The sequence below is a fragment of the Hipposideros armiger genome, unplaced genomic scaffold (assembly GCF_001890085.2).
Source record: "Hipposideros armiger isolate ML-2016 unplaced genomic scaffold, ASM189008v1 scaffold_1256, whole genome shotgun sequence".
In the NCBI taxonomy this organism is placed as follows: domain Eukaryota; kingdom Metazoa; phylum Chordata; class Mammalia; order Chiroptera; family Hipposideridae; genus Hipposideros; species Hipposideros armiger.
In genome coordinates, this window is record NW_017732606.1 from 279,225 (window position 1) to 291,952 (window position 12,728).

A 12,728-nucleotide genomic window follows, 5' to 3' on the forward strand; every position below is an offset into this window, starting at 1 on the left:
CGAAGGAAGCCATAACGCCTCTGATAACCACATTTCTTTTTTGTGAGGACGTTAATATTCCAATGAGGTGAATCATACTGTTTTTCAAAGCAGACCAGGCCTCAGGTGGGCGGGAATAACAACAGCGATGCTTGTGGTTGAAAGAGACGGTGGTGTTTGTGGGGTTGATGACAGGGGTTGAAGGAAGGAAAAGGGCTTTCGCACGCAAACCGGTGATTTTTCGCACGCAAACCGGTGATTTCTGGTCCCCTGGTTAGAATTCCAGGAGGCACCATGTGGAGATTTCTGAGCTTGTTTTGTAAGGCAAAATGCAAGTGTGGCAGGGAAGGAGAAGGTGCTGGGGCCAGAGTCCACGGGGCTGGGGGTCCTGGTGTGGGAAATGCCGTCACCACCTACAAAGGGACACACGAGGCTCTGGGTGTGCGTCGTGTAGAGAAAGCGAGATGCTGCCTGCTGGGGTGGAAGGTGACGGGTTTCGGGGCCACAGGGACCTGGGTTTGAACTCCTGCTGCTGGCACACACACCTGGGGCCACAGGTGATTGTTTGGTATGGGATTTGAGAGCCATCACAAACTATAGAGGACACACGTCCGGCGGTGCCAAGCCCTACTGGTTGCTTACAGCTCTTTCTGGGGACTTCTGCTGCTTTCCAGTTCTGGATTGAAAAGATGCCTTTTATGGCACGCCCTAAGTTCTGAGTCCCAGGAACCGTTTGCCTTTGGACAGGACGACCCAGAAACTAAAAGGAAACTATAGTATTGCTGGATGGGGCTCCCACCACATTTAAGGAAATCAGGGCCAAGCTAACATGGGACGTGTCCGGGCCCTCGGAATACAGTGGAAATTACAGGCTTCCTGGAGGCCTCAGTCTACAGAAAGGAAAGGCTGGAAAGACGAACATGCCAAGAAGCCAATTTATCCTGGGCGAGGTCTTACCAGCTGCTCTGCTTCTGTCAGAGCAGCCCCTCGAAGCTGCCATGCAGCCCCTGTGAAATGCATGGCAGACCCTTCCTTAAGGCTGAGAACTGCTGTAACCCTGAAAGTGCTCACATTGTGAAGGCATTTAAGATGCTGTAAAACGTGTACCGTCTCAGCTGCTGTTTCACCTGCTGGACAGAAATACACTCCGAGCCGCTGAGGTTTGCCCCAGGTGCTCGCCTCTGACCCGCAGAGTTTCTGCTGAGAAATCAGCTGACTGTCTCGTGGGAGCCGCCTTATAGGGCCGGAACAAACTGATTTTCTCTGGCTGCTTTTAAGATTCTCTCTTTGTCTTTAACTTTTGTGTTTTCAAGGCCGGGCAGAATATTGTCACATGCTGATTGATCCATAAGTGCTTGCTGGATGAGTGAGCGACCGATGAACAGTGAGGAGAAGGTTGAGGATAGAGGGTCAGATGTTTAAGATGGTTTCCTTAGTCACTTGTGGCTAAAGGATTCTATAAGATTCTGGACACAAGGAATTGCTTATATCTATGTATCTACATGAAATGAAACCACTGATGACATTTGACTCAGCTCACTGTTTAGTACGGGTTATCGTAAACTGGTGACTGTGGCGTGTGGGTGCTGCTTTCCCTAAGGGGTCTTCCCTGGTCTCTTGACCCTGGGCTGGTGCTCCTCGCGTGTCCTTCAGGAACATCAGGATTTCTAGCTGTACAGTTTATCCCAGCACAATGCAATTTCCCACTCGCTTGACAGCATTTCTCAGGAGCGTGTGTGTCCTTAGGGACAGCAATGGCTCTGTGTCTAGCACATCTGTCAGCAAAAGAAGCAGCATCTGAGTATGCATGACTTTGAGCTGTGCACAAACAGATACAATTTGTTTCACGGTCAGAGGTGAGATGCTGATGGTTTCTGCTAATGGTTGTTTCCTGTAGTTGGGAAGAGAGAGGCTCAGCCGGCGGGCGTTTTAATGTTAGCGCCGGTCTGGTGCTAAAAACATTGGACTGTTTTCTATCTTCTCCTCTGTAAGTCAAGGATTATGTCATCTTTAACTTGTGGCCCCAGCACTTAGCACAACAAGTGGCACGCTGTATAGTGTTCCTTGTTCAACTTGAATTTCAGGTTAAGAAAAACCAATTTTTCTATCACTACATCCCACTCAATATTCAGGATATACTTACACTGAAGAAGTACTCATTGTTTACAACTGAAATTCAGCTGTAAGCAGAAGCCTGTCTTTTTGTTTACTAAATCTGGCTAACCTAACCAAAAAGAATTACTTTTCATTTACGGGCATAAATTAATGAGCGCTCACGCGGGGAGCACTTTTTTCTTATATGTACATGCAGCCCCAGCTCTGCCCCTTAACTCACCCCTCCCCTCCCCAGGGAAAGTGAAGTGACTTATCCGATCGGTTGTTGGGGGAACAGCCAATGAGTGATGCTTAACTCAGCGACATGCTTTTCCTCTCGGATGCAAGTTTGCGGGCAGAGAGGTCTGCAAATAGGAATGGACAGTCCCCTACACGGGGGAAAGTCTAAAATTTCGAGAGCAAATTCTCAGAGACACAAACAACAGCAGCATGGGCTTCAGGAGGACAGAAATAAAAGCAAAGAAACAAATATGGGGACCACATGTTCTCAAGGTGAGGCTCCTGCTCTGGGCTTTGGTAAGAGAGCAGGGCATTTTGTGGACCAAAGGAGCTCATGCTGTGACCACTCTTCTAAAACCCTGCTGAGCTTTGGCAAGAGGCTTGCTGCTATAGGCCCCATGGGTATAGGCCTTGATAGGTGGCATCCACTTGGGGTGTTTTTGTTTATAGACCAGTGGCTGTTTCTATAGAGGCGGGACTGTGCCCAGGAATGCCAATAAGAAAAGGCACAAGAACCCCATCGGGGTCTTGGGGAACTACAAAGGCCTTTCTCTCTGAGCAGGAACAAATGCAAATGAGGCGAGGGCTCCGTGGGGACAGTGGCACACAGATGACCACCGGGCTGCTGGCTCCTCGAAGGCCCGGGAAAGCCTGAGTGTCATTCCCGGTAGTCACCGCTGAAGCAGAGAGTCTTTCTTGGTGAAAGCTGAAATCGCTATAATTTTTTTTAGGCATTGATGGCTGCAATAACATCTTTTAGCGGTAAGTTTCCTGTGTGCTACAAAACACCAGAAAGGATATCGCCTTAAACTGTGGGTGTCAGGCCTAGAAAGGACCTTATATCAGTCGCCCCAAATTCCAGCCTGCAGCCAGGCTCCAGGAGGACACTGGAGGGCCCCTTCTTGGGTTCACGTGGTGTTCCCTAGGCTTAAGCATCACTGGGTCACCTTCAAGTTGGGAGAGTTGTTGCAAACGGGTGTGCAGGGGTCACTTTTGTCCTACAGAAATGTGATGGATGTATTTCTGGAATTCAAAGGGCAGGTTCTTGGGGCACAAACTTTAGGGAGGATTGGTTCTCACCAGACCATCCGGGGCCCAGGCTTCAGAAACACAGCCAGCAGCTCCATTTCCACGATCTGCTGAGCTGTGTGTCCCCACTGAAATAGGTGTGGGGACAAGGTGAACGTCTGCCAGATGGCACGCTTCTGAGGCCCCGATGGAAGGGCACGCAAGAGGCATCCAACCTGCTTGGGCAAAAGGGCAGATGCGATGTCACGAGAAATCCCCGCCTCGACTCAGAAACAAGGTGTCCCTCAAAGGGAAGTGAAACTGTGAGGTTTGAATAGATTTACTGGGAAAGAAAGGAACTAAAGAGGGGGTTCCCGCCCATCCCCCAAATAGTCAATATCAGTCTTCTACTGGGAGGTTTCTCACAAACAAGTTTAAATTCCAAGGTTCTGAGTCAGCTGGCACCAACTGCTTGGCACCCCACTGAGCTAAACAAAGCATTTTTGTGCCTCTCTCCTTTCCTACCTGTGGTTGGACCTCAGCTCTATTCTCTGATAACAGTAAATGCGGGTTCTGGGAGCGTGAGCCGCCTGCTCTAGGATTGGGCTTCTGAAATCCCGTGGGTCTGGGGCCCGAGCTGCGATCATCTTCTGTATCCTTGTAATTCTTGGAACTCATCAAAACTGTAGCTCCTGAGAGTCTGCCATTGAATCAACACAACCTCCAGAGTCCAGAAGGAAATTATTCAGTCTTATTGTGAGATGGTTCAGACAGTAAATGCTCCAGGAATGTCAGAAACTACGCCCAGTTCTCTGGAAGACACCGTTTCATTCATTTGCTCGATACAGGTTTACAAAGGACCTGCATGCTGTCTGTCACCTTCAACTTGCAGTCATTTCTAAATTGAAAGTAAGAAACCTGATATCTCAAACGGGGCTGCCATCCCCCCTAAAAGTGAGCTGAAAGGGCCTGCTTTGGAACTGGGTGTTCTCTGTACCTCTGAAAGGATTATACCTTTGAGTTAAGCCCCCTTTAACTTGGAGAGCTAACATGGTATTTACCAATGCGGGCATCCCAGACATACAGCGTTCAAAGGTAAACTAAACTCTGAAGATTGTCATACTGAAAAATAGTTTAAAATTCAATGATCGTACAGCTTGAAATTCTGGTTCTAGGCTGAGCTTGCAGCAAACAGCACTGACATTCGTGCCATTGTCAGAGCTGACAGGTCGGTGTGACAGTTGGGTTTGGGATCTGAACGCGTCCTAAACCCACCTGGCTGGACGTGTGCACTTTAGCTGAGAAGCACGCGTTTCTTTCTGCTCAGGGGGAGTGATAGCAGCCACTGGCTCTGCGTGCACCTGGCAAACGGGGTCACCAGGCGGCAGCCCATTGCTCATCTTAGGGTGAAGTAGGAATTCATCCATCTTGAAGCCAGCCACAGTGGTACTCGGGGTCACCCAGGAGTTTGCGGTCTCAAAATTCATTTGGTACCCAGCCAGGCAGCCCTCACAACTCAGCACGGGGAACCTCAGATTTAAGACCCAGTGATGTCAACATTTACATTACAGCCCAGGCTGATATGTCCCCACTTGTTCCCTGTCTTGATTCTGGCTGCCCCCCTCCCAGCCCCAGTGTTGGGGACCAGGATGCACCAAATGGCGGGCCAGTGCATGGGCAAGGTGGGCTTCAGCGGTAAGCTCAGCATCGTGTGTTGCGTTCCATTTCTCCCTACGGGTCAGGCCCTATGTGCTCATCTGCACTTGCTTTCTGAAGATGGAAAAGGGGCCACCGGTTAAACCTGACAAGCTCAGGAAACTGAAAATAACTGACACTTCACAACATAAGATGATGTGAAGATAAAAAATTTCATAACTAAGGTGGGCTGTGGCGGAAAGTCACATCTTTAGCCTGAAGCTTCCTTCATAAAGTGAATCTTCACCTTAAGTGAGCCTGTTTATTGTCTTTTTGCATCTAGGATAACATGCCCTTGGACTGTCAGTCATCCCTTTTTCCGGACCAGAGCAGGAAACTACAGAATCCCTCATTATTATTCTTGTCCCCTGATTACCATCTCTATGTGCAGCAAGAAGTGAACTATTAACTATTCTGTACCCACCTATGTGGAAGAAGTACCTGTCTCTCCAATTTACTTTTATCCAACCCCAGAGGTTTCCCCGCTTTGCTTTCTCTCACCCCCTTAATCTACCAACAGTGGATTTCATGTAACCCTTCTCCTTTGATTCTATGTATAAAATAAACTGCAAACCGCCAGTTTGCAGAGCATTTTCTCAATCCATTGAGATTGTGCTTCCCGGCAATAGTCAGTTTGGCTCAAATAAACTCTTATAAGCTTTCTCTTAGGCTGGATGTTTTTTCGTTGACATTGCCATGTGCCCTTCACTGGGCAGGTCTCAGTCTTGGCTGAGACTGAGCTTGTAAATTCCAGTCCATTCTAAGACTTTATTTTTTAATCAAATTTTATTAAGACAGATCCACAGTCCCGGCAGGTTTGCCACGGTCAGCATGTATAGGAGGCATGATCATCTTCTGTTCAGCAGCAGCTGCCGCCCAGTTAGAGGTTGAATTTTCTAATACTGTTCTTAAAGTTATGTATTCTGTTTTTATTTTCTGCTAGTAATCACTAAGTTACTTTGATAAATAACAACATTCACTTATATTTCTTCAAAACAACTCCTTCCCCACTGTTGACCTGATAAAGAGGATAGCTACTAAGGGCTCCTGGTGGCTGACTGGGCTCAAACTTTGAAAACGGAGCCTAGCAACCATTACTAAACAGGGGCCTCTCACACAAGCTGGGGCTTTAGGGAGAAGCCTGCATTCAACTGCTTGTGGCAGGCACTGGACTGCCTGCTTGCCTGAGCACTGTTCCTGCCATCTGAGCCAGCCCTTATAAAGTACTTCCTGGAATCACATTTAAACCAATAGGACTGAGACTTTTCCCCATCCAGTCAGAGTGGCTCCACGCTGACAAATCAGGACAGTGCTCTTTGGACCAATCAAACTGTGAGGATTTGGAGTCTTCATTTGCATGAGGATGGACCAATCAGGGACCAGGGGTGGGAAACTCACTGTATACGTCAGCTTCCCTCTGGCTATGGGAGTGCACTTCGATTTCTACCAAAGGCTAAACCCTGTAGTTCCCTGGCTGGAGTCACAACTGAGGAGCTACAACACTGGAGCAGAGCAGACTAGACCAGGCCAGACCAGATGGGACTGGAGCTGTCTAGCTAGAGAGCTGCCTCCCCTGAGGGCCACCTTGCAGCCATGTTGTATCACAATCAAGCTATTTGTACTGAATGAAGTTTTTCTTCACTGCACCCCCAAATTGGAGATTGCTGTTGACATAATAGAAAAAATTCTAGTTTTCTTTCTATATGCAGACAGTCCTTGACTTATGATTCAACATATGACTTTTCAGCTTTATAATGGTGCAAAAGCAATGGGCATTCAGTAGAAACTGAACTTTGAGTTTTGATCTCTTCCCTAGTGATAGGTGGTGGCCTCTCGTGATGCTGGGCAGCTGCAGGTCCCAGCCAGCTCCACCATCACAAGGGTTAAACAATGGACACTCTACAGTGCCCTGTGTTGCCAGCATGTTTTGGATATTGTTTTGGGGTTTTGCATCCCATTGTGTCTACAAAACCCCCAACTGTGTCTCATGATTCTGGTGAGGAAAAGAGGAAGACGTTACTCTTGAGATGAAACAAGATAAGAGCCAACTATAGGCTGTACTGAGCACGTTTAAGGTGGACTATAATGTTTGGTAGATTAGCGTATTCAATGCACTTTTGACTTAGTGATGCTTTCAACTTACAATGTAAGCCTACTGCACATTGAGGAGCATCTTTATTTTGTGATTGTCTATTTAACAACAAAATTTTACTGTGTAGTTACTCAAATTTATTTTCCATATCTTGTGGCATATTCTCAATAGGACTCATCCTCTAAGAGTGATTTTAGAGGGGTGTGTGGGTGCCATGTTGTGGCCTGTTATACCATAATCATCCTTACTTTCTAAAATGTTTTGATATTTGTGACACCCACTGTGTAGCAGGGTCTTGGGGTTACACCTGATGTTGACATTCATTAGACTCAGTAGGTACACTTTTGCACCATTGAGCTTCACAGAAAGATGCAGAAAAACAAACGTCAGCATGGAAGCATTTGGGGTGCCATCAGAGGGAGTCTTCACAGTGGTCCAGGAGCTCTTCTTTAATCCTCCAACTAACAAGTCAGAGGACAAGGACAAGATGGGCCTTGGGGCCACTACAAGGTACATGCAAATTCCAAGAGTCACATCCCACTTGGGGTTGCCCCCATTTCTGTTTCCCACCAGCAGTAACAATCCTGAGCAGGCTCCTCCCAGTTTAGATGTCATTTACCAATCACGACGGTGCTCGCTGGTCACACAACCATGTTCCAACTGCATCAGGTTCCCTGGGGATCGGTGTCAGAAGTTACCCTGTTTATTTTCCCAAGGAGAAGGAGAAATGGCAGCTTGTTTCGTCGTCAAGGATAGGAAGAATGGATTTCCAAGGAGTCATTCAGGCATCAGGCAGAGGACACTCATTTTCAGGCAGTACAAAGTCAGTCTATGTGATTGTAGGAAATGTTCACCAAACAAATTATTGTTAAAAGTGAACTTTTGTCTACTTCTTAAGCACTCTCTAACGATAACAAAAGTTGCTGATAGGTTGGCTCTCAAAGACAACTTCAAAATATTCTTAAAAGTAGATGTGGTATAAATAATGTTCTCTGATCATAGTGCAACTGGTAATTCACAACAAAACTATGAAAAACACCACATATGTCTATAACATAAATTTATGGGAATTAAGTCTTAAGCTGCTGATACATATATAAATTTATAAGACAAAGGAAAGCAAATGCATTAAATATCCAAATTGTTCAAAACAACGAGACTAACAAGGCAGCAGCTAACACAGATAGAAGCAGAAATTCTAGAATTAGAAAGCAAAATTGGTAGATCAAATAATTCTAATAGCTTTACTTTTTAATGAAAAAACTGGATAAACCGTTTCTTTCCTACACTATTTCATGAATAAAAAAAAGGAGAAAGTATGGGGTAATAACCACAGATACAGGGGAAGCTGGAAGTATCACAGAAGACCACTTTGCTCAATTCTGAGAAAGTAAATTTGGAACCTTGGATAACACAGGTGATTTCCTAGGTCAATTCCCTGGAGGAGAAAGAAAATGCAGACAGATGGTCACAGGATGGACTCTTATTCTGTTTTACAAGCCTCACGTTGCAGTGCTTAAAGCCACAGAGGTTCATTTACCACGGAGCCACACTCCCAGCACAGATCTGCTAGGGGTTCTAACACGATTGTCACTCAGGAACCTAAGCTGACGGAGCCGTCTCAGTCCTAAGGTGCCGCCAACGTGGCATGTTTCCATGACTACCAAAACATGGGAAGGGGAAACGAACTGACCCTTCCCTCTTAGATGCTTCTGCCAGGGAACAACGCATTCTGCCTTCAAGAAGGCAGGGAAATGCAAGCGTTGCATGTGTCCCAAAGCATGGGAGGCCTGCGTGTTGGTGGCAGCATCTCTGACAGTGTTGTCCCCAGGGCAGAAATGGAGAAAGTTCGAAAAAGAGCTGCCTCTCAGGACTTCACCAGGTGCAAACGGTTTCACAGTGAGTTCATGGCCTTTACAAAACAGATCATTAGGGTGCTATGTAAACTATCTCAGAACACACACAAAAAAGGCAAATGTTGAACTTCCTTTTGTAAAGACAGAATAACATGGAGTGCAAAACCAAAAATATCACAATAATGAGAAGCCTGGCAAATTTCACACATTAATATTGATGAAAAAAAATCTCCAATAGAGTGCTAGTTTATATTCCAAAACCACACAATTAAAATTGGATTTTTACCAGGAGTGCAAAGATGATATAATTCATTGATTAAAATGATGAAAAAGAGAAATATTATATGGCTACCTCCACAGGTACTAAAAAGGCATTAACAAAAATTAAAGGTTCCTGAAAAATAATCTTAAGAAGAATGCTGAAACTTCATTAAACGGAGTGTTTTAATATGTTAGATAGTAGATAAATACTAGAAAAAAAATTCGCTTAAAAACAGGGACACTGTAAGTACTATTATTTAAGAGTGAAAACGTTAATTTAGATGGTCAGGGAGCTCTTATTATTAGTACATGACACCAAACCCATTAATTACAGAACTCGACTCTTTGGAAAACTAGGCTTTTGTTTTTGTTGCTGTTGTTTTGTGTGTTTACTTAACATCACCTGAGGATGTGGATAGGCTCGGAGCCTGCCCGAGATTTCCTCCAGGGGCAGAGAATATATCAGCCCCACAGAGTGAGTGTGAGCGAGCCGTGGGAAGAAGGGCATACAGCATGAAGTTTTGTGGCTGTGCTTTAAAAGTTTCCTTGTTCAGTAAACAGGCAAATGCATATCTTAGAATTAAACTTAACAAGAAATGTGGAAGGCCTCTCTCTCTCTCTCTCTCTCTCTCTCTCTCTCTCTATATATATATATATATATATATATATATATATATATATATATATATATATGACACTCTGACCCAAAATCTCTCTAAAGAAAATAAAAAGACATATGTTGAATAGGAAAATTCCGCATCATCAAGATACCAATTCTTCTTTAATTAATCTAAAATTTTAAGAAGATCCTAATAAAAAGCCTAACTCTCTTGAGAGAAGCTGGTTATATTGTCAGCAGGGAAAACTCAATGAGGAGTAATAGCCAGAAAACTTCTGGGAAAGGAATGCTATTATAATGAGGAACAGCTTTGGTGAAGGAAAAATAAATGACAAAGTTAAGGGACACAAGTATCAAAAAACCCAGATAGACTAGAGCTCCTGAGTTAGGTCTCAATCGAATGTTGAGGAAGAGTCGTCCAGAGTTTCTCACAGCCCCTCAAAAAGTATTCATTAAATGCCGGCTTTCAAGAAAGAACGGTTAGCGGCCCAGGGGATGTAACAGTAGAGAAAAGGGAGAAGACCCAGCTCGGTGCTTCTTGATTTCCATAACCGACCCCGTGGGCACTTGGTTTTCCTCTTCCCTTGATCTGACTTCCCTCTCGTAGGCTTTGAATTCACACAGGCTGAGTGAGCCTTCACCCTGAGCTCCAAGAAAAGCAGAAGCTGGGGCCTGAGTCTTTGCAGCGTGGCGCCCAGCGTGTCATGTGCTCTCTAATATCAGTGAATAACAAGCCTTTTTTGTTTAGAGTTTCCTGATGGTCTTTGCCGAGGGTGTCTTGCAATCATAAGAACCACAGGTGACATGGGTCTTTTATCGTCTAATTTGCACAGGCCTGGGTGGGACTAGGGACAGCCCCTTTTGCTAATCTGCACATTTCTATTTTCTGCCTTCTTAGCAGCTTCATGTGGCTTAGGTCAAGTTCCCAAAGGCTTTTGAATCTGCCAGACACCTTGGGAGTGAGACAGCATAACCTGGCAGGACGCCGCCCTCTCCACATGTGTGTGTGGTGGAAGCCTCACGCGGAACCAAAGGTTGTGTGAATTGAAGGTAATAAAGGGCTTTCCCATTTGAAAGCGAAGAAAGAGTGATTGGAATACTAGCAAGAGAGAGCTCAGCATTTTCAGAGAAACCAGGCACAGCCTTGGAGACATTTCTGAGAAACCTGAGCGGTTGGAAGACGGACACCCAAACTGAAACGCATGCTGCCGGATGAAACACAAACAGCGTTTAGAAAGGCAGCCACGCTCGTATTCCAGGACCAAGGCAAGCTCTAATCCCTTTCTCCCTCTGGTTCTTACAGATCTCTCCTGAGCACCACCGTCCTGCCCTCCTGCGTGGGAGCCGAGGAGCCTGGCTTTGGGGGCGACCAGCATTCCCTGCCCTCGGCCAGGCCAGGCCCCCATGCTTGTGTGGCTGCTGCTGACCCTGGGTGAGCAGATGGCTTCCCCTGGGACGGGGCACCGCGCCTGGGGACAGACGGGGCAAACCAAGGCGCTCTGTCCCTGGTTCCCTTTGGGGTGCACAGACAGATAACAAGCGGTGGAAAATGAGCCGAGCTGGGCTCCCAGGAAAAGCAAAGGGCCCTGATGGCAGCCGTCAGAGGCGGCCAAGTGTGTTACCTTTGGCTTCTCGCCCATTCTTCTTTTATCACCTCTAAGAAGCTTGGGTTTTTCTAGCTGCCAAGCCACAACTCCAAAGCCATGAGATAAATGATAACTTCTAAGATTTAGGCAGGTCGGGGAGGACCTACTGAGACATGTGACCCCCCTTCCTGAGACTTGAAGCCAATATTTTAACCAGAGGTTGGAAAAGTGGAAGGACCAACGCCTAAGAAAGAAGAGGAGGCTCGGCCCCCCACTCCAGCCCCCCCTCTACCCCAAGAGTTCAGCCAGAGAAGGAGAGAGGGCAGGAGGGGAAAGAGGCTAAGAGGCAGCAGCGGAGGGATGAGCTGGGGTGTGCCGACGAACCACCGCTGTTTATGAAATACACCACCAGCTCTTTTCTGTCATTTGGGGGTGATGAGTGCTTTAGCATGAGAACAAAGACATGGGGAGGAGGAACTGAAGAAGCGGTTGGGGCTGGGATGTCAGGAAAGCTCTCAGACAGTATCTAACTGCAGAGGTTTGAAAACCAACGCTCTGTGCTAATCTTTAAACCTTGGCTCCCTTGCAGCCTCCGGACGAGCACAACCAGGTCAGTCCCCTGTCTCTGCGTCCCTGCTGGGCTCTGGGCGTGGGTCCTCTTGGCCAGCACGGCCTATTCCCGTAAATGATGGCTGTGGAGACACGGCAACATGGGCGGTGTCGCCCCTCTGAGGTCACAGCCGTTGGTACGGCCCCGGCGAGCAGGCCCTCCTGCGATTTCTCCGGACTTCAGGTCTTTCCCACCCACCAGGATGCCTCCGTGTAAGGACCAAGGGCTGGGGGCATCTGCTAATGCTGACAGGGCCTCAGACCCGGCCTCCTTTATTCCCTAAGGTCCCTCCCTCTGCCTGTGCAAGCCAGTGCCACAATCAAAGGACATAGGATTAACTCCCATCCACAGCAAAAAGGGCTGCTGCCAAATCTTTACACACCCCGAAAAGGATCTCCTGTCAGTGTCATGCTTCAACTTCCGGTCCCGTCGGTCAGTTACAATTCCACTCACCAATGTGACTTCCCAGGCAGCCATGCCCCTCCATCTGATCCTTGGGACCCCTCACTTGTTACTGTGCCCAGCTTGGGTGGGGAGGCCGGCCAGGCTGCCTTCCGCACAGAATCTCACACTAAGCAAGGCATCAAAGCAATGAAAGTGACCAAGTCTTGTTCGCTCCATTTTAACAACCAAGTAAAAAGTGGTTGTTCAGAGTCTAGAAACTGCTTCTGAGGTATATGCGTCCCAG

The 12,728-nt window shown here is 46.8% G+C and overlaps 1 protein-coding gene across 2 annotated transcripts in view; it reads left to right on the top strand.

The window, feature by feature from the left end:
* The first annotated feature begins 10,428 nt into the window (after window positions 1–10,428).
* The window catches only part of LOC109376985 (Fc receptor-like protein 3), a 4,730-nt gene continuing 2,430 nt past the window's right edge, over window positions 10,429–12,728 (top strand). Inside the window, exons 1-3 of one of the 2 annotated variants that reach the window (XM_019633165.1) lie at window positions 10,429–10,643; window positions 10,743–10,894; window positions 11,148–11,276. In XM_019633165.1, coding sequence (XP_019488710.1) covers window positions 11,249–11,276 — 28 coding nt within the window. In that variant the 5' untranslated portion in view covers window positions 10,429–10,643; window positions 10,743–10,894; window positions 11,148–11,248. The remainder of the gene's footprint in view (window positions 10,644–10,742; window positions 10,895–11,147; window positions 11,277–12,728) is intronic. The other variant, XM_019633164.1, reaches the window with a different exon arrangement.